This window comes from Myotis lucifugus, unplaced genomic scaffold, assembly GCF_000147115.1.
Source record: "Myotis lucifugus unplaced genomic scaffold, Myoluc2.0 scaffold_101, whole genome shotgun sequence".
Taxonomy (NCBI): Eukaryota; Metazoa; Chordata; class Mammalia; order Chiroptera; family Vespertilionidae; genus Myotis; species Myotis lucifugus.
The window spans coordinates 2,512,335-2,533,044 of NW_005871149.1; the positions used below are offsets into that span (position 1 = coordinate 2,512,335).

At 54.6% G+C, this 20,710-nt stretch overlaps 2 protein-coding genes across 11 annotated transcripts in view; one reads left to right on the forward strand and one right to left on the reverse strand.

Annotated features, from left to right (window-relative positions):
* The first annotated feature begins 1,125 nt into the window (after positions 1-1,125).
* Positions 1,126-15,886, forward strand: DENND2D (DENN domain containing 2D). The gene is made up of 12 exons (XM_023757072.1): positions 1,126-2,126; positions 2,701-2,876; positions 3,706-3,818; positions 4,748-4,817; positions 5,419-5,496; positions 6,631-6,771; positions 7,935-8,083; positions 10,527-10,705; positions 13,489-13,529; positions 14,108-14,192; positions 14,544-14,783; positions 15,392-15,886. Exons 1-12 carry the CDS (start codon positions 2,039-2,041, stop codon positions 15,466-15,468), a joined length of 1,437 nt encoding a protein of 478 aa, XP_023612840.1. The 5' UTR covers positions 1,126-2,038; the 3' UTR covers positions 15,469-15,886.
* Positions 15,887-16,905: 1,019 nt separating this feature from the next.
* The window catches only part of CEPT1 (choline/ethanolamine phosphotransferase 1), a 32,901-nt gene continuing 29,096 nt past the window's right edge, over positions 16,906-20,710 (reverse strand). For 4 of the 10 annotated variants that reach the window (XR_002830159.1, XR_002830158.1, XR_002830161.1 and 1 more), the window contains 2 exons: positions 19,699-19,830; positions 18,264-18,391 (listed from right to left, as the gene is read on the reverse strand). Coding sequence is in view for 3 of the 10 variants with exons in the window: in XM_014458998.2 (XP_014314484.1) it covers positions 17,095-17,148; positions 17,592-17,681; positions 18,266-18,391; positions 18,894-19,052; positions 19,699-19,830 (561 nt within the window). In the remaining 7 variants the exon portion in view is untranslated. Of the gene's footprint in view, positions 17,682-18,263; positions 18,392-18,893; positions 19,053-19,697; positions 19,831-20,710 lie in introns of those variants that run through there. The other 6 variants (XM_014458998.2, XM_006092547.3, XR_002830164.1 and 3 more) reach the window with 4 other exon arrangements.

Below are 20,710 nucleotides of genomic sequence, written 5' to 3' on the forward strand. Positions count from 1 at the left end.
GGAGAAGGCCATCTCTTCTGGGTTTCTTGGGCCTCAACCCCAAAGGTCTAGTCACTTTTTTGCTCGAGTTTATGAGTTTTGCTGTTCCTTTGGCTCTCCTGATAGAGCAGGAACAAGTGGGCTGTAAACTGCAACTCAAATGATTTGAGGAAAGGCGTAATTTCCTGAGGTTCTGGAAGGATCCGTGAAAAGGTGTGGATTCTCAAAGTCTGTGGCAAACACGAGGCATCCCACTTTGGTGCGACATTCTGTGTGTGCCGTGTCCAGAGGGCGGGAGCATGGGCGGGCACAGAATTCTCACGATCCCCACCCCCTACGGATTCTGTTCATAGTCTCTGGATTTCTTTGTGCCTCGGTTTCCCCATCTGTATCAGCAACATGCTTGTTCCTCAGACAGATGGTGAGGATTGTACAACAACAAGTCTGTGCAGGTTGTGGGCAAGGAGTGGTGAGGGTGCTCGGTGATCTGGGTCACTGTTCTCACCATTACAGTATGCGTCACATCCTTATTGACTGTGACGGGGGCTCGCCCCAGGAGTCATGGCTGGGCCACTGAGTGCGGCTACTACTCGTCCCACGAAAGCCAGGTTCGAAGCTCTTCTTTATTCCAGAACCCCCTCTCTTCCAGAGGACTGCTCATTCTCCGCAGGAGTGGCAGACACTGGCATCTAACACTTTGGCCTCCTGGCTTTTGTTAGACGCGGCTGCCTGGCCAAAGTCCTTGTCTCTTACCTTGTACATGTGCTTGCTCAGGGGTTTCTGCAAGACTTCTAAGTGACTTAGTGCTACCCTTTCTCTCCTTCCCAGCCCCCCGACACAGCCTCCAGACCCCACTAGGGCCCCAGGGGCCAGTTGCTCTGCTTTTAACTTGAGCAGAACACTTGACCTGGCCCAACAGGGAACAAAGACTGAGCAGGCCTGGCTGGCGTGGCTTAGCAGTTGAGCGTCGACCTCTGAACCAGGAAGTCACGGTTTGATTCCCGGTCAGGGCACATGCCCAGGTTGTGAACTTGATCCTCAGTGTGGGGGCATGCAGGAGGCAGCCAATCAATGATTCTCTCTCATCATGGATGTTTCTCTCTCCCCCTCTCCCTTCCTCTCTGAAATCAATGAAAATATGTTAAAATATAAAAGACTGAGCAGGAGTGGGGGTGGGGCGGAGTTCCCCCAGGTGCTCTCCGCTGTTGCTGGTGCAGCCAGTTCCCTCCTGCGGGCCAGGAGAATGTCCTGAGTCAGCGCTTTCTATTTGCAAGAGGGATCCTTTGCCGGGACCCTGGAACAGGTCCCAGGGAGAGAAGCCTGTCCAGGAGGTGTTGCAGGGGAGAGAGATACTCCAACGCAGATCTGGACCGTCAGGAGCTCTGCAGCTCAGACACAGACTTTGCTCTCTGCTCCACCAGCAGGCGAGGAGGCTTTTAGGTGCGTCCTGAAGTCCAGGTTTCCCTCCTCCTGGAAGAATTCCTCCTTTTGGATGTCACAGGACGGACGTAGTGGCATGCTGGCTGTGGGGGTGTTTGGTCCTGGAAGTTCCAGGTGGCCTTGCAGGGGTTCGGGGCTGCTATTGACCCAGTTGCGAAGTGAAAGGCCACAAATCAAAGTTCTGGGGATAAAAGGCCCAGGAGTCCCCAGTGCCTGCAGCCTGATGCTATCTCGCATTCTTCACTTGACCCAGATTGTAAATAAGCCCATTGTACAACCTCCGGCCCAGAAGTCAAAGCCCTGAGCCCAGAAGCAGCTGGGCCTTGGAGGTGTTTACTTACGACCTTTTGTCTCACCACACCCTGGGGCTCCTGGGAGGAGCTGAGGTCTGAGCAGCGTGCCAGGATGCTGCCTGTGTCAGTGCGGGCTTCCTGCCTCCTGCCTGGGTCCCGTCACAGCCGGCTTGCTCACCCATTGGGTGCCCGGGATGGAAACTGCTCTCCCTCTTTTGGGAGACAGCGTGGGGCCTGTCTGCCTAGCACCGGGGTCGGAAGCTGAAGCGGCAGCTCCCTCCTGGGGCTTTCTGTAGTCGGTCCGGTGTGGGCGAGGGCAGCGCTCCATGCCCCGCAGGCCCGGGACGATGGCAGGACCAGTGGTAGGCGGGATGCTCAGGCACTTCCACAAATGGCGGTCCCGAATCCCACCAGGTCTGGACTGGATTGCCCACTTCCTTTTTCCCACGGGTGATTCTCCTCTCTGGGGCTGTTTCTTCCTTGAAACACTTCTTTTCCTTCTTCCTTTTATATCTCAACCTCCTCCTCCCATGTGACTGCGCTGGGAGGTTCCCCTGCGGGTCTTTAGAGCCTGTCATACCCCCTGGGGGGTTGGTGTGGTCACAGCCACATGGCCCGTGTGCCTCTTCTGATGCAGTGAGCACAGGTCTGCTGGGGCATGTTGCAGGTGCTGCGCTGGGCACCCTGAGGGCAGGCAGTGCCCGGGGCACGGGGCCTCCCACGGGGCTTCCCCAGTACATTTCCTCGGCTTCCAAATCAGTGCTTTCTTTTCTCCCCATGGCTCCGCGTGGTTGCACATCCCCAGGGCCGGCGTGGAAGCTACCCAGTTGGCTCTGATCCCATTCCAGGACCTTGGGTGCTGGGCCGGCTCCGGGGACCTCGGCGTGGGCAGGGGGGGCCTTGAGGTGCTGAAGCTGCCTGGAGCCTCGCGGTCCCCACTCGGGGCGTGGACCTGTGAGATCCGAGTGGGCCACGTGTCTGGTTTCAGGGTCTGTCCAGGACAGTCCGGGGGAGGCGGCGAAGGAGCCGGAGCGGGCCCCGGAGCACTGCCTGGCCACCTTCGCCGGAGGACAGCATTTCTTTGAATACCTCCTCGTGGTTTCCCTCAAAAAGAAGCGATCAGGGGAGGATTATGAGCCGACGATCACCTACCAGTTTCCCAAGGTAAGGACTGTAAGAGGGGGTGGGGGGAGGGGATGGAGGGTGGGGTGTTTGAGAGGCGACAGGGGGGCAGGGGGTGTGTGTGTGTGTGCCCTGAGCTCGCCCGCTCTTGTTTCCTGTTATCACCCACAGAATCTAGGCCTGGCCTCTTTGTGAGGAGCTGACCTAGGCTCCCTGGCCGGGAATCTAGGCTAGTTCTTCCCTTTGGGGACCTCCCGGTTCTCCCAGATTCCAGCCCAGTCACCCTTCTCTGCGGAGAAGCTTACTTTCTGCTGGAGCTCCTCCCAGGCACCCCCTCCCAGGCACCCCTGTGGGAAGGAGGGGGTGGGGCAGCCCGCGGTCATGCGCGCGCGCACGCACACACACTGGGATCCTCACTGCCCCTGCCCTGGGCCACAGAGATCTCCCTAACCCTGAAAGTGGGGCCGGTGAGCTGGCCGCTTCTCTTCTGCGAGGTGTTACCTCTGGGACGTGGTCCTCGCAGGAAGCCGAGCGGTCTCAGGGCCCTTCTGTGTTCAGGGGTGGCCTGGCCGCCTTCCTGACTACGCGGATCCTCAGACACTGAAGTCTAACTCGGGTTCATGTAGACGTGGCCCAGGACGGGCTGTTTCGGCCTTGGGGTCGGTCCAGCCAGACCCAGAACAAAGTCCCTGTGTAGAGTGACAGGCAGAGGACCCCGTGCCATGGACAAGCTTATCCTAAGACTGTGCTAGAGCCTCAAAAGAAGTCCGCCTGCCTGCCGCCTCCTGCCCTCTCCTGCTGCCCCTGCCTCTTGCCCTCTCCTGGGGCCCCTACGTGCACCATCGGCTCATCTCCTTTCCTATCCTTACAGCGGGAGAACCTGCTTCGGGGCCAACAGGAGGAGGAGGAACGGCTGCTCAGTGCCATCCCCTTGTTCTGCTTCCCGGATGGGAACGAGTGGGCCCCACTCACTGAGTATCCCAGGTAACTGCCGGCCCTGAGACGGGGCCTCTGGGATCGGGGCAGAAGGGCCCGTGTGAGCCTGGTGGTTCCTGTGGCCCCTCACGTGGCCTGTATGCCCGTCTCTTACCAGCTTCCCTCCTGACGGGGAGGGGCTCAGTGGATTCATGGATAACCATCTTGCCTGGGGCCCCGTAAGACCAAGGATCTTGGCCCCCGGGTTGACCAGCTGCCTCTGAGCAGAGAAGGGCGGGATTCCCTTCCCTCGAGCTGGGAGTGACTTCTCTGGGTTTTGACTCTGCCACTGGCAGGAGCTGGGCTTAGAAGAAGGCCCTGGGCCTCTAAGAAGGTGACGTAGCAACGTCCCTTCCAGCAGGAGCCCTGGGACTCGACTGTCTGAGTTCGAGTTTTGGCTGCACGGCTAGGAGTTGAATGGCCGGCATGAGAAATGCCCTCTCTGCCTCCGTCCCTTCAACTTTAAAGCGGGGATAACCAGCAAACCTTCCTCAAAGGGCTGTTTTGAGAATTGAACGAGATGATGCCTTTGGAGGTTGACACCGATAAGCACTTACCCTCCTGGTATTAGTACCACTCTCCTGCCGGCCAGCAGCTCCCGGGTCCTCCTCGCCCCCCTCGGCGCCCCCCTGATGCCGCCGCCTCCCCGTTGTACAGTCTAGTGCAGGGATGGCGAACCTTTTGAGCTCGGCGTGTCAGCATTTTGAAAAACCCTAACTTAACTCTGGTGCCGTGTCACATATAGACATTTTTTTTATATTTGCAACCATAGTAAAACAAAGACTTATATTTTGATATTTATTTTATATATTTAAATGCCATTTAACAAAGAAAAATCAAGCAAAAAAATGAGTTCGCGTGTCACCTCTGACACGCGTGTCATAGGTTCGCCATCACTGGTCTAGTGGGCAAATGAGAGTCTCGTGTCTCTTCCTCAGGGAGACCTTCTCCTTCGTGCTGACCAACGTGGATGGGAGCAGGAAGATCGGCTACTGCAGGCGCCTCCTGGTCTGTGCAGCTCAGAACTGTCCCCTCCTCTCTGCAGCCTGCCGGCTCCTCAGGGGGCTTGCTCAGGCCTCAGCCGCACAAGCCCAGGCCCCTGGCAGTGGCGGCTGTAGAGAGCACAGCCCAGCACCCGCTGCCATGTTAGTGCCCTCTGCAGCCTGCAGAACAGGGACACGTGCCCCCTCGCCCGCCTACCCAGGGGACTCCTGCAGGCCCTGCAGTGGTCTCTGCTCTCCCAACATCCCCGTCCGGGCCTCGGTGCCGTGGCCCCGGGAGCCCCCGGAGCAGAGACCGGGATTTGAACACCTGCTCTGGGCTCTCAGGATTCTCAGTGTTGTCCTCCCTCGTCCCTGCAGCACGCTGGTCCCTGCTCTTTGTCGACCCCCCATGGTGGCAGTGCTTGCTGTGAGCCCACCAGCCCCCTCACAGCCACTTTCTTTGGACTTTGGTGGCCGCTCTGGCCTCCTTGCGCCTGTCCAGGCCTTCCTCCATCCGGCCCACCTTTCACCACGCGTCCCCCAGCCGCCAGCTCGTGCCCCGCTGTCCCCGGGTGGGCGAAGGCCTGGGGGCTGCGGCCCTGAAGGAGGCTCTCTCCCCCCCACAGCCCGCCGGCCGCGGCCCTCGGCTCCCCAAGGTGTACTGCATCATCAGCTGCATCGGCTGCTTCGGCCTGTTCTCCAAGGTAGGGCCGGAGCGGGATTCCTGGGCCTGCTGGGCCTGTTCGGCTGCCCGGCTGCCTGGCTGCCTGCCCAGCTGCCGCCCGGCAGGTGCTCCCTCAGCGCTCAGGGAGTGCCTCCCTGTCAGCGGGGTCAGGCGAGGCCCAGGTGGGAGAACCCAGGCGGAGAGGGGCTTGGGCTGGACTTGATTTCACAGAAAAGTGAGAACTGAGTGCAGGGAACCGTCTCCCGGCTGAGAGCCCCCGGGTCCCACTCCTCCCACTCCGGTCAGGCCAGAGAGCAGCTGGAGGGACAGGGAGGAGCCCCGGTTAGGAGTCGGGAGATACTCCGTGTCTTCGTCTGTCAGATGCATATATGACCCACACCTTCCTATGCCACGGTTGGTGTGAGGCTCAAGCGAGGTGATCTGAGAAAGGCCGAGCTCTAAAGAGCTATGGAGACGATTATTGTACGAAGCCGGGTTCCCTCCAGGGCCTTCCAGGGCAGCAGGGGCGTTGGGGACGCCAGGACTTCTGCTGGAGCTCGCTGAGAGCCACACACCTGAGTGGGATCAGAGGGGCCCTCAGAATGGAGGGGGCGGGTCTTGGTGGCCACGAAAGGGGCTCGGTGTGCTCTGCCCCCAGCAGGCCCCTGGGAGGGTGAAGGCAGGGACTCTGGCAGCCTTGCTTGGGTGGAGCGTGCATTCATGGGGGACAGAGGCTGGCCCTGGCCCTGGGCAGTATCCAGCGAAAGTTGGGGGACAGAGGCTGGCCCTGGCCCTAGGCAGTATCCAGCGAAAGTTGGGGGGCAGAGTGGTCCCCAAGAGGAACCAGCCTTGTAGGCCCTCATCCCAACCATCACGATGAACGTGGTGTCAAGTGAATGATGAGTTTACTCTGTGATGACTTCCTGGAAAGGTAGCTTATGTTGAGGTTCGGAGAAGGGAGGCATGTGGGTTGGTCGAGGGAGGATGAGAAGAAGGAGGCCAGGAGGAAGCAGTAGACTGGTCTGTGCCAGGGAGGAGAGAGGACCCTGGGGGAGGGGCAGAGAAGACACGGGAAGATGGGCTGGACCAGCGAGGGGCCCTCACACCCGGGGCCTCTGCCGCCCTCCCCGTTGCATCCCTTTGAGCCTCGCCTCCCCGGGTCCTTTTCCTGCAGATCCTGGATGAGGTGGAGAAGCGGCATCAGATCTCCATGGCCGTCATCTACCCGTTCATGCAGGGCCTGCGGGAGGCCGCCTTCCCCGCTCCCGGCAAGACCGTCACCCTCAAGAGCTTCATCCCCGACTCGGGCACCGAGGTGGGTTCAGTAAAGAGGTGAGACCCGCTCTGGCTGGAGGGGGCAGGCTTCTGCGGCACCGCTCCTCGCAGCCCTCCAGCCCCTCATTCACTGGTAACATGCAGACGCACTGAGCCAGGCAGGGGCTGGGTCTGGCTGGAATTATCGTCAGAGCTGAATATCCAACCCACATTTTCCCATCCTCCCAACCGGCCGCTCACAAGGCCTAGTCACTCACTATTCAAGCCACCAAGACCTGTATTTGTAATAAATAAACCACGTGAGCCGAGGTTCCTGGTGCCAGATGGACTTTGCCCCCAGCCCCCAACCTGCCACTGGCCCCCGCACCCCACCCTCATCCTCCGGTGTCTGCGCTCTAGCTCTACCTGAGGCCTCCATCTGTCCATTTCTTATCACCCCTCCCCGCCCCCGAGTCCCCACCCAGGCCACATGGGACGCCACTGTTTTGAGGCAGAACATTGTTTTAAGAATTCCACGCTGACCCCGATTCCTCTGGGTAATCCGTGTCCCTCTGAACCTTGGCTTCTCCATATAAAATCAAGGTCGGGGGTGGGCTGGGCTCTGTCACTTGCTCAGAAAATAAGTAGGGCGTGCTTGCTGGGCCCCGAGCGGAACGATTTCCTGGCTGTAAAGTGGTGAATACAATGAATGTGACCCCTGACCTCATGGAGCTAAAAGTCTAGTTGGGGGAGACGGACGTTCAATAAGGAAACAGACAAATGTATAATTAAAAAATTGTATGATTTGATGAAAGGGAAAAAAACCAGGATGCTTCAGAGAAAGGACGGAGAGCACACGTTGCTTTAGGTGGCCAAGGAGAACCCCTGAGACTAGGGGGGACAAGAACTTGGGAGGAGGGGGGGTCCCGGGGGCCTCACCTGTGCAGGACGTCCAGCCAGAAAGAGCGTGACGTGCTCGGGGCACAGGAAGGAGGTGGTGGGGAAGCGGGCCAGGAGGTGGCGTGGGCTCCGTGCGGCTGGCAGGGAGGCAGGGCCTCGAGGGCCGTGCTGTCCCCGGGGCGGAGGGAAACCACGGGTGGGTTTAGCGCGGGAGAGACAGGATGGGGTTCACTCCTGCGGGGACCATGGAGGCTGGCAGAGGCCCAGCGTCCTGGGGTCTGCGTGAGGCTTCCGTGTGATGACATCCTCTCTGGTTTCCCCAAGTTCATCTCCCTGACGCGGCCCCTGGACTCCCACCTGGAACACGTGGACTTCAGTTCTCTGTTGCGCTGTCTCAGCTTCGAACAGATTCTTCAGCTCTTCGCCTCCGCGGTGCTGGAGCGGAGAATCATCTTCCTGGCAGAAGGTCTCAGGTGGGTCCAGCCACCGAGCGGCTCAGCCGAACGGACTGGCGTCCTCGGGTTCAGGGGAACAGCCGGAGGGTCCCCAGAGGAAGCCAGGCTGTAGGGCCCGTGTGCCCGCCCTCCTGCCTCCGGGTCTGGACCTGCACGAACCTGCTTCTGCCCTCCAACTTGGCTGCTGCCTAGGCCTGAGGAGGCCTCTGACCGAGCTCAGAGAAGGCCAGGAAGTGTCCTGGGGATGGCCCCGGCGGAGAGCGTTAGGGTGGATGCAGATATGACTCTGCTCTTGACAGGCTCAGGGCAGGAAGGCATGCAGTGGTATGGAGGTCAAGGCCGTCATCCTTAATGACAAGCACAGCTACCCATTCACTCACGCATTCAACAGACACGCATGTGTGAACTGTTTGTCGGATCCCAAGCCTTCGGGAGGATACAGGCAAACAAGACATGGCCTTTGACCCGAAGGGGATGTAGAATTCTGTCGTGGGTGGAAGCGTAGGTTTTGAATCAGCACAAAGAGGTTCAAGTCCTATTCTTAGCTGTGTGGTTCCCTTAAGTTAGCTTCTTAACTTCTTGAAGTCATGATCTTCTTATCTGTGAAATGGAGGAAGCGACTGTCTGTCTCGTGAGGTTGTGGTGGGGATTAAATGAAATAGTTCACATTAGGCAGCCAGCACCCTGCCAGGCACAGATTAGTAAGGGTGAGCTATTATTCTTTTTTTAAAAAATATATTTTTTTATTGATTTCCGAGAGAAAGGGAGAGGGAGAGAGAGATAGAAACATCAATAAGGAGAGAAAATTATTTATTGGCTGCTTCCTGCATGTTCTCCCCGCCCCCCCCCACCCCCACCCCAAGGGGGATCGAGCCCACAACCTGGGCATGTGCCCTGACTGGGAATCAAACCATAACCTCCTGGTTCATAGGTTGACACTCAACCACTGAGCCACGCCGGCCGAGCTGAGCTGTTATTCATAATAATAACTTCGCAGTTGAGTTTACCCCTGTGTGTGTTGAAGTGGGGCATTGCCATGTCTTGGTCTCTACCTCTTAGGGCCTTTGAGTCTGAGAAAGACAAGGGGAGACATGACAGGATGGAGAAGGAAAAAAATACCATCAGAGAGCTGGCAGTTGGCCTTCTGTTCATGTCTGCGGAGGGAGGATACTGGCTGACAACTCTGGCTCTGTCTTTCAGGGAAGAGGAAGGAAAGGATGTTGGGAACCCAGCTCTTAGGCCAGAGAGGGTCAGGTGGATGTCATGGCGCCCAGAGACAAGGAAGCTCGGGCAGGGAGTGGGGTCTGTGGGCTGAACATTCTATAAAAACCAGTGTCAACACAAAGGCACTAGTTGTGAGCTAGTCCTTGAGGGAAGTGGTGTAACCCTTCGCTCTGGAACCAGCTTTTCCCTGCTCAGCCCTGTAGGGAAAGAAGTTTCTGTGTGGCTGGAGCTGGGGTGCTGGCCTTTCCCCCTAAGATCGGTGCCTGGGAAGTGAACGTGACCGCACGGGTCAGCTGGCCGGCCAGGGCCAGGGCCAGCAGGACTTGCCTCTCGGACATTGACTTTCTCCAGGGAGATCCCATCTCTCCCCACTTCCTTCCCACACCATCTGTCAGATCTCTGAAACACAGGGTGTGGGGCGGGGGTGGAACTTACAGTTAGCCTCGGCCTTGGCCGGCTCTCTGAGCCAGTCTCTCTCGGGGAGTGCTGGTTGATACCAAGAACTGGAACGAGGTTTCTGCATCTGTGTGTTTATTGGCTCCGGTGTGGGGGGCAACCAGGAGAAATGAGGAGCCATGAAAGCCAGTGGGGGACAGAGAAGAGAGAGAGCGGGCTGTGTGCTGGCGTGAGTGGCCGGGAGTTGGCCCTGCGCTGTGACCAGTGCTTCGTAGGGAAGGGCAGAGCCCCTCTGCGGGACTTTCCGGGAGGAATTGCTGGGCGAGGTTCCGGGAATCTAGGAATTTCCCAGGCACTCAGGCACCAACCTGGAGTGGCCGGAGAGAGCTGGAGAGGGAAGGCCTGGGCCGGGCTGGAGAGATGCGAGGAGGAAACAGGCCTGGCCTCTCTGCTGCCCGGTGTTCCCTTGTCTGCCTCCTCGGCTGCACTGCGAACTCCGAGAAGCAGGGCCGCGTCTCCCAGTTCCTGGCACCCACATATTTAGGACCGTGCTGAGCGCATAGAAGGGGCTCATCGGTGATGGGTTCGAGGGAAGGCGTTTCTCCCCTCTCCGCTCCTTAGAGCTGCTTTTGTTGCTGAGAAATCTCATGACAAATAAAGGCCCAATGCAGGCCCATCCTGGAGAGGGGCCCCCGCCCCTCCCCTCCCAGCTGTGAGGAGTCCCAGGGACCAGCGTGGCTCCCGGCCGGCTGCACCTGCTGTGGGTGGTGGGCAGCGTGGGGGTGGCAGGGGTGGGGCGCAGGGAGGCCCCTCTCACTCTCGTCCCTGTCGCTGTCCCCAGCACCCTGTCGCAGTGTATCCACGCCGCCGCCGCGCTGCTCTACCCCTTCAGCTGGGCACACACCTACATCCCCGTGGTCCCCGAGAGCCTCCTGGCCACGGTCTGCTGCCCCACGCCCTTCATGGTGGGAGTGCAAATGCGCTTTCTGCAGGAGGTCCTGGACAGCCCCATGGAAGAGGTAGGGAAGCCGTGACTCGGGGCCGGCGGACCTGGAGTCGGATCCCAGCCCTGCTCCTCGGGGCGGTGTGATTTGGGTCAGGTTGCTTCACCCGGTTAAGCCTGAGCTGCTGCTTTTGTAAAACGGGGGTGACAGCGTTCAGTGCCCTGGATTCCAGGGGAGATCACGCCTAAAGCTCCCCGCCTGAGGCCTGACACGTAGTTGATGCTCCGTAAGCCTCAGCTCTCTGCTCCTTTGGGCTTCAAGCACGTAGCTTGTGGAGGGGTCATCTGACTGTCCGGGGCCAGCTGGCCCCCCTGAGCGGGCCCTGGGGGTCCCCTGCCCCATCTGAACGGGTAAGCACAGCTGGGTTTTGCAGCACAGCCCACTGGAGTTCCCTCACATTCCTTGGACATGAGCTCACTCACGCAGCCCCGCTGAAAGCTGAATCCTGAACAGGCAGATCTTTGGAGCAGGAGTTGTCTTTCCGAGTGGCTGAGAGGTCCGTTGGCAATCAGGGTAGAGCCCTTCGATGTTGTCAGGGCCCCCCGAGCGGGCATTCCTGGCATGCACCAGTCTCCCGTGTTGGAGGGACAACTCAGGACACGTGTCCTGCTTGGAGCTGCCAGGAGGAAGTTTCAGAGAGAACATGTTACTCACCTGAAGCGAGAAGAGCTACTTCGGGGGGGGTGGGGGGGGGGCACTGCTTAACCTTCACTCTGTGCAGACAAAGGCCAGCCACGGGGAGAGGCTAGCAGTGAGCTGCTCCAGAGGCCTGGAACCAGCCCTCGTGGGAGGACGCCCCCAGGTGCATGACACCACGGAAGTCCAGAGAGCTCAGTGGGCATTTCCGAGGCCGGGGCACAGGGAGCGGACCCCAAGCCCCTCTTCCACCGCGTGTTGCTGGGAAGGAAAGACATGTTTTCCTTCCTCGCTTCCTGGCCCTCCCAGCCCTTCTCAGAAGTGCTGAGTACACACGCCCTCTGAACGAGCCTTTGCCTTGTGACTCACTGGGACAGAGGACCAGCCCGTGTTTGGCAATCAGACTTCAGTGTCCCAATACCATCAGTTATGAAACTTCCTGACGCTGCAGCCCAGCTTCTCAGAAGCCGGGGCTCCTCCCCGGGACGGCCAGGCAGGAAGGCTTCCCGAGGCCGAGGCCAGCGGCGCTGGCTCCCGCCGTCCCGGGCCTGGGCCTCTTTCCCGCCTCCGCAGCTGCCCTGTGAAGTGGGCAGGGGCTACTGCGGGTGTGAGGGGATTCCCTGACCCCCACAGAAGCTCCCGGGAAGGGATTCTTTGACAGTAATATACCCCAGTGCTAGGAAGATTTGGGGGAACGACTTCACAGAAACATTCTTCACCCACAATCTTAGCTCCCAACCCCCCAAACAAACAGGCTTCCTCGAGTGAAGGGACCTGAGCCCATATACACAGTGGTTTCAGGCCCGGACTAGTTCACCTTTTCTCCCCTGAGGACGGGTAATTACAGCGCCGGCTCAGTCTCTTGGCACACTTGCCAGTCCCTCTTTTTCCTTTTATTTGGAAGAAGGGAGCACGGGAGGGGGGGGGTGGATAGGGGAGAGGATCATTCACCCCATTGTCACGAGCAAACTGAAAAGAGGAGCCCAGGAGGCGTTTCAGTGACCAGCAGGTTTGGGTGGGGGGCTGGGGGAGGGGGTTATGGCAAACTGTTGAGCCCGCGCCCAGCCCAAAGGGGGCAGCCACTCTCAGTTCTCTCTGAATGTTGTCCTTTAGAAATGAGAACCAGTGTTAGATTTCCTGACTTTTAAAAATATATTTTTTTAATTGATTTTTAGAGAAAGAGGAGGGGAGAGGGAAAGAGAGAAACATCGATGTGAGAGTGAAATATCGATCGACTGCCTCCTGTGCGTGTGCCCTGACCGGGAATCTAACCGGCAGCCTTTGGGTGCACGGGATGATGCCCAACCACTGAGCCACACCGGCCAGGGCGTAGACTCCCCGACTTGTGAGGAGATACCCCCAATCCACATTTTATTTGAAAGGTTCCAATGTAAACATTGGCAGTGAATTCAGTTATTTGAGGACGCGCTGAGGATCCAAGAAGCAGATCTGCAGGTTGGAATCCAACCAGTGGGATGTCTGTTTGTGTTGTCTGGGCTAGACGGAAGGCCCCTCAGGCGAGTGATGGAGCTGGTACCGGAGCTCAGGGCCCCCGAATTCCAGGCCCCCTAGTTCCAGCCCCGTGCTTGTCTCGCCTGCGGCCTGCAGGCACGTGGTCTCCTCACTGCCTTTCCTTCTGTCTTCCTGTGACCCTGCGCTCATTTCCTCCTCTCGCTGTTTCCCGAAGCTCCGAGGGAGTTTTTAGGCTGTTGCAAGAATGGAGAGGTGAAATGATCCCCATCCTGTCCTAAGCTGACCAGGGGGAGGGAGCTGAAGGCGAGAGTGGGGACAGGGGTGCAGTCCTGAGGCCGGGGCCCTGGAGGCCTGGGCTCTGGCTCTGCTATTCGTTAGCGGTAGGACCTCAGGCAGCTTCTGTGAGTTGGGTTAGTACATGCCCCTACAGGACCGTTGGGAGGATTACATGCGACACACGTGGAAGGCACCTACCTTGTTCTACATGTTCCATATTTAGAAGCAGTTAGTCTACCCAGGGCTTCATGAAGGGAGTGACTGGCTATGATTTCCTCATCTTGTATCCCCTTCTAGCTCAGCTCTCCCATCCCTCTTCCTAGACTCTCACACCCTTTCCCCAGGAAAGGAACTAAGGTTTCCAAACGGGAATGGGGAGAAAGGAGTGTCTGACCGAATCGATGCTCATTTGCCTGCTACTGGTGAATCTTTGTGAAGGAACCTTCTTAATGTCAGTGAGTATCTGGGTTCAGACCCCCTGCAGGCCCACCACCAACTCCATCACTCCCGTCTCATCCATGTTCAGGCCCATCACCAACTCCATCACTCCCGTCTCATCCATGTTCAGGCCCATCACCAACTCCATCACTCCCGTCTCATCCATGTTCAGGCCCACCACCAACTCCATCACTCCCGTCTCATCCATGTTCAGGCCCATCACCAACTCCATCACTCCCGTCTCATCCATGTTCAGGCCCACCACCAACTCCATCACTCCCGTCTCATCCATGCTCGCTCATCTATGCTGAGCGAGAACCCCTCTCAGGGGGCCCATGACACACGAAAATCGCAGGTGACCGACCTCATGGCCAGGCAATTAGTGTTGGTGCCTCAGAGCAGGGGTGTCAACCAGGAACCACAGGGGTGGAGAGACTTGCTGACACTGAGTTCAGCTGAAAGACCAAGAAACAGCTTCTGTTGTTTCTCACCTATGTGGCCGATTATTAATGTGGGGGTGAGTGGGGGTGCAGACACACCCTCCTCTCTGCCAACACCCCACTCACACCTCCTCCCCGACTCTGTCCTCAACTAGGTCGGTGATGAAAAAGACATCCTACCTCCCAAGCTTCAGGATGACATCTTGGAGTCTCTCGGTCAGGGGATCGATGAGCAACAGAGTAAGTCCCAGGCCCCTCTTATTGTGGGGTTCTCCAAGGCCCCTGAGGCCATGCTCCCATCCCTCCCCTTCCAGAACTAAAATGAACCTGCTCTGCAGGCCTGGGCCAGTCCCTGAGGCCTGGATCCCAGGGCGAGTCAGAGATTTTATTCTTCCTAAGCAATGGTAGAGAACCCATACCCAGCCTCCCACCTTCAAGAGTCCATCAGTAATTATGACCCCCGCCCCACCCCCACCCCACCCCCACCCCACCCCTGGAGCGCTCAGCCTGCAGTGACAGCCCCTCAAAGGTAAAGGTGGGCGGTTTCATCCTTTGGCTCCTCCCTGAGCGGCGTCTCCGTGTCCCCCGCAGCTCCAGAACAAATCAACGAGCATGTGTCAGGCCCGTTCGTGCAGTTCTTTGTCAAGACCGTCGGCCACTACGCTTCCTACATCAGGTGGGAGGCCAACGGGCAAGGCCGCTTCCAAGAACGGGCCTTCTACAAGGCTCTGCCCTCCAAGGCCAACCGCCGATTCGTGAAGAAGTTTGTGAAGACACAGCTCTTCTCGCTTTTCATCCAGGAAGCTGAGAAGAGCAAGAACCCTCCAGCAGGTAGGCAGCGAGCGCCTCTACCCCCTAGGCCTGCGGGTCACTCGGCCCTGGCCCTGGGTTGAGGGGAGGAAAAGGCACTTCCTTTCAGAGGCCCCAGGACAGCTGGGATCTTATCAGCCGGTTGGAAAGAAAGAACTCAAAGCCTCAGGAAATGCCCCCGGGCTGACACTTTGCAGAAGTCGCTCTATTATTCCTTGTAGCCCCTTTGGGGGCTAATGGAATACTGGGTTTCCAGAGGCCTGTGAGGGTGTGGGAATTCCCCAACGAGAATGTGGGTTTAGTGGGGGTATGAGGAGCAGACAGGGGGGTTTTTTTCCTTTAAAAATTTTTTTAGAAATTGATTTCAGAGAGGAAGGGAGAGAGAGAAACATCAATGATGAGAATCATATATCAGCTGCCTCCTGAACACCCCCCACTGGGGATAGAGCCCGCAACCTGGGCATGTGCCCTGACCGGCAATCAAACCATGACCTCCTGGTTCATAGGACGATGCTCAACCACTGAGCCACGCCAGCCGGGCCAGAAAGGGTATTTCTGATCCTCATCCCTGAGCTCATCCGTCTGCCCGGCCAGATTACATCCTCTAACACCTGCTTCTGAACCCACAGGCTATTTCCAACGGAAAATACGTGAATATGAAGAACAGAAGAAACAGAAGAAATCAAAGGGAAAGACTGTGAAATGAGAACTGTGGTGACCGGGACTAGACCTCCAGGCCAGTTTTGGACTTTGGCCCCTGCCAACGTGGCAGGGTCAGCGAAGCTCTCAGCCCCGGGACCCAGTCTTCTCCCAAGTCCTGGGAACCCGGTCTTGCTTCGAGCTGGTGTCTCGAGTTTGGGATCCCTGGAATCTGCTTTCTCAAGGCTTCGGAAGATTTGGCCTCTGTGCTCACAGAGCAGGGCTCACCTTGCGCAGGGGACACAGAGCGGAACAGGGGCACAGGCGTCATGGAGACGTAGGAGTTGCTAGAACTGCCCCGTCCCAGGAACCACTATTACAAAATCCTCCAGAGGAAGCAGCTGTGGCCCAAAGGCTCCGGCTTGCCACGTAAAAAGGTCTGTGGACACAGGAGGGTAAGAATAAAATGAAAACTTCCTGTGGTTTCTATGTGTATCTTTGACTTCCACTCTTGGGGGAGGAGCAAAAAGACAGGAATAGATGTGAGAATAAACGGGACCACAAGTAGGGGACCTGGTGCTGGCCCAGAACTGGGGCTGTGCTGGTGGCCGAGCTCTAGGGGTCAGCAGCTCCACTTCACCAGGAGGGGTCAGGGACACAGGTGCACTGGCCACAGCGCTGGGACGGGGCAGGCGAGCTCCAGGTTCCTGGGAGGAAGGGCTGTGAGCCAGAGGGAGGAATTTGTGGTCCGGGGTCAGGTTTGGAAGCTCTGTTTTCGACATCCTACTTCCTTCTTGCTATTTTGGGAAGCCCAGTTCAACCCTTCAGCTGAAGGTGGAGGGATCCCGCAGTGACATTTTTTTCTCTGGAGAAAAGAGAACCGTGGAGTCCGAAGTTTAGGGGTCACCTAGTCCACTTTCCCTCCACACCTCTCCTACCTTCGGCTGAAACAGTGGAAGGGATGGGGAACATTCAGAAGCATTTTTTCAAGAATTGCATTTTTTAATTTTTATTTTGTGATTCCAGAGAGGAAGGGAGAGAGAAACATCAGTGATGAGAATCATTGATCAGCTGCCTCCTGCATGCCCCACACTGGGGACCCAGGCATGTGCCCTGACCGGGAATTGAACTGGGACCTTCTGGTTCATAGGTCAATGCTCAACCACTGAGCCATGCCGGCTGGGCCAAGAATTGCATCTTTTTAGTGTGTGTATGTGAGTGTGGCCCTCAGGTCCCTGAATCCTATACAAAGAACACAAATGTCTTTGGAGGGTGGGACAAGGTGACGATGACAACAACAAAACTATCAGGAGGGGAAAAGAATAGAGTTCTATGTTTTAAGTTGAATAATTTATACAAAATAGAAAGGTCACAGGACAGAACAACAACACAGCTGACCAAATTTTCTTATTTATTAAAGAACAGAAATAAATTTTGCTTCAAGTTTGAAAAATGACATTAAAACTTACTTTATTTTTCCAGTGAATAAAATTGAGAAAAACGCTGGCTTTCAGATCATATATTTATTTAAAAAAATAAAATGAATCGACAAAGGTACATTATTCCGCATGCTGACAGGGTCCCAGCCCACGAGACACTCCATTTCTTGAGCAATAAAAAAATGACTTCCTCAGCGATGTCAAGATAGGAAACCTTTCCCTCCGAATTCCGGGTGTTGGTCACTAGCTCCCCCTCACACGCCAGTGGGGTACATCTGCTCCTGAGCTGAGCTCCTTTGCAAAGAAAGCTTGAGAAGACATGAATCAAAGATGTCACTAAACGATGATGATTTGTTAAAATTATAAAGCAACCGTCTTTTGGCCTGCAAATATTCTACCTAAGAAATCTCCACTGCAGGGGATCAGCCCCCCATGACAATTTTATTCTGAATCCAGGAGAGCTTACAAGCACATGGCATTGTTCCCCGCACACTCGCTTGGCCAAAATCTGTACATCAACATGTACAATATACAGGACAGGACTCGAAACTCCCATTCTCACAGAGGATCGTTAAGGAGTGTTACCAGTAACAAAGGATAAAAGTTATACCACGTTGATTATTATAAATTATACTTGTTCTTGTCCTCCCCACTCTCATTAATATGTTCAGATTCTTTCCTGCAGAAAGCACGAGTTTCCTATACCACACCGACGCCATCACTAGTGATGGTTCGAGTGAGCTGTAGAGACCTTGATTCTGAAGACGTGTATGTGCAGGTGAGATGCGATCTGATTGCAGACGCTGACACAGTAGCGGATCAAATCAAAGAAAGAGAAGACCTGGAACAAAAAGAGACGACGATTAGAGTCACCTGACCTGCGTAGGGTGCCCTTAGCTTAGACAGTGCAGAGGCGTGGCTTCTGGCTTCTTCCCCTTCTCTTCAGAGTCACCCTCCATTCCATACAATTTAACATCTCAGAACTCACTGATTCTTCCTTTACAACAAGGATCAACAAACTCTTAGAGACACAGTCATTATTGCAGGCTTTGCGGACCACACGGTCTTTGTCACGAATGCTCAACTCTGCCATCATTGCATGAATGCAGCCACAGACAATACATACATGCATGGCCATGGCTGTGTTCCAATAAAACTTTATTTTCAAAACCAGGCCATTGGCACCCTGGGTGTAGTTTGCCAACTCCTGCTTTACAGTCAGAAATATGGAATTTATAAGCCCTAATGCAGGCAGAATTAAAAATAATGTAAAAAATGCTTCAAAGATGAAGCCACAAGGAACTCCCACAAAGTCCTATAAATGAGGCTTTGACATTCCAAATCATTACAATTGCAAGATGGATCTCTCAGGACTGGCCCACTGAAACAATAAGTAGCCTCCACATCATGAAATACAATACCTACCAGGGCAATCCAAAGCACAATATATTCATCGATAAAGCTGTTGAAATATTGATCCAGAAACAGAAGTGCTGGGCCTATGAAGGCTGTGTCGTGCAAATGCATTTCACTCTTTGTCATGTGCGCCACCTAGGAAAGAAAGAGAATCAATGGCGTGGGCATTTCCGTGTTGGAGCAATGGTGAGCTACACAGAAAACCAGCACTGTGCTCGAACAGCAAGTCTCAAGAATTCTTTAGCAACATACGTTGAATTTCCAAATCTAAAAACCTGACAACACGAAGTGTGTGTGAGAGCTACACACCAAAGGGCTCTCCCATCAACTAGGCCCCCAAGCACGCGTCTCACCAGGAGCCTAATTTGAGTGTCTAGACTGAGACTGAAGGATGCAGGTGAGCAAACTAAGCACATGAAATTGTGGAGAGAGGGGAGAACTACGGTGGCTCAAGGAGCTCCTGGTAATCTCACTGTCGCTTCACAGAAGATACCAACAGTTCCCAGACTGATGTCAGGAGATTCTGATCGGAGGAGAGCAAACTCTACAACTTCTCAGGACACTACGGAATGAAAACTAGGGCCCTAAAAACAGAATCAGATGAAAATTAAAAACAAACAAAAACGTTCGTGCTTACCACAAGCTTATTGGTGATTTTAGCAGATACAAAACCAAATGTCAGTATATAAAGACAGGGATGCTTTTCAAAAAGCTGGACTGCGGATTTCTTGTAGATCATCACAGCTAATGTGATCACGGATCCAATGTGGAGAAAAGGAGAAAGGACACTTGTTCCCTGTGCAGGGCAGAGAGGAGATGGATTAGTGGGATTCGATACTGACCAACTCAAGCTTTTAAGAGCCTTGTAGAGTCTGACAGCCAACAGTTTCTACAATGGAGTATCAGAACAGCTCAGGAAAAGCAGCCACCCGGACTGGGAAGGCACAAACTGAGGAGTTCACTTTTAAGAGGCCAAGCTTATTTTATAAAGCAGGCCATTCTTTAAGAAAAACAAAACACACACACACAAAAACACAGGTGCATAAAAGTTTGTGCATATCACATAAATATAAGCATATCATTGTATGCATGTACAAATAAAGCTGAAGTTTTGGATATTACTATTTTTAAGACTAAGTGGAAACTCCTAGTTGACAAGTGATTTTATATAATTCAATACAATTTTTATTGATTTCAGAGAGGAATGGAGAGAGCTTGAAACATCAATGGTGAGAGAGAATCATTGATCGGCTGCCTCCTGCATGCCCCCTGCTGGGGATCAAGCCCGCAATCGAGCATGTGCCCTGACCAGAATTGAACTGTGACCTCCTGGTTCATAGGTCAATGCTCAACCACTGAGCCATGCTGGCCGGGCGATTTTAATATAATTCAAATGAAAAACGAAGTGACCCCCACACTGTCCTAGCATAAGCGATACTCACTGCTATCGTTGATCCGTTTTTCCCAACACCACCTGTGAAGATTACACGGAAATAATTCGTACAGGAAAATATGGTCCCTGCGACAGTACAAAGTGCAGGAAAAATTTTCACTTGAATATTCAGCACTGGAATCTTTAATAGGTAGAGAGAAAGAGCAATTAAAATATATACAAACTGAAATAGGAAAACAGACAGTCACATACTCAATTCATATTCTGATATGTTCTTCTTCATGCCCCCCAGTCTAGTAAATACTTAAACTAATGGAAGTTCCTCTCTCTTTTCCTTTATGAGCAACATAACAAGTCTGAAGAGACGAGGCTACACAGAAATTAATCTCACTGCTGACAGCAATCTTTAAAAAGAAAATAACTGATCCAACTTTATTAATTTGAGTCACAAGCTAAATGAGGCTCATTTAACACATCCCAGGAGTCTGGCAATAGTGAACTGGGCTGTCTTCTGGTGTTTTTATCAAAGAAGAGTTCTCTGTCTTTTTCTTTGTGCATTTTTTTAACTCTACCTCTATATCCGTAATTTGTTACTCATTGTTACGATAAAGCGTGGATGATGAAAGACTAAAAATATTCGAAACTGGATTGAAAACAAAAATTTGTAAACTGGAGAATGGAAGACAGAAGTTCTACTCAGAAGAGCTCCCAAGGCCAAATTGTTAGGATACAAGCAGCTAGGAAGCAGAGGGCAAGGAAGAAGGCGTTCACGTGTGGGGGACAAACATGGCAAGCACATCCAAGTAGGAAAGGGGCTGATTTAAAATAAGGGGGGCTGAGTGGATTGAGATCATGTATTTAATCTTGCGAATACAAATCCGTCATTTAAAATGAAATATATTTGCATTAATATTTAAAATCATTTAAGAGTCTCTCCCTTCCTATACCTCCCCTTTAGCTTTTCTAAAGTCTCAAGTTTTGCCCTAACCGGTTTGGCTCAGTGGATAGAGCATCGGCCTGCGGACTGAAGGGTCCGAGGTTCGATTCCGGTCAAGGGCATG

Coding starts and splice junctions, on each gene's coding strand:
- DENND2D (XM_023757072.1), top strand. CDS start 2,039: ATGCCCCGCAGGCCCGGGACGATGGCAGGACCAGTGGTAGGCGGGATG. Junction 6,772..7,934: donor TCCCCGACTCGGGCACCGAG/GTGGGTTCAGTA, acceptor GGTTTCCCCAAG/TTCATCTCCCTGACGCGGCC. Junction 8,084..10,526: donor TTCCTGGCAGAAGGTCTCAG/GTGGGTCCAGCC, acceptor CGCTGTCCCCAG/CACCCTGTCGCAGTGTATCC.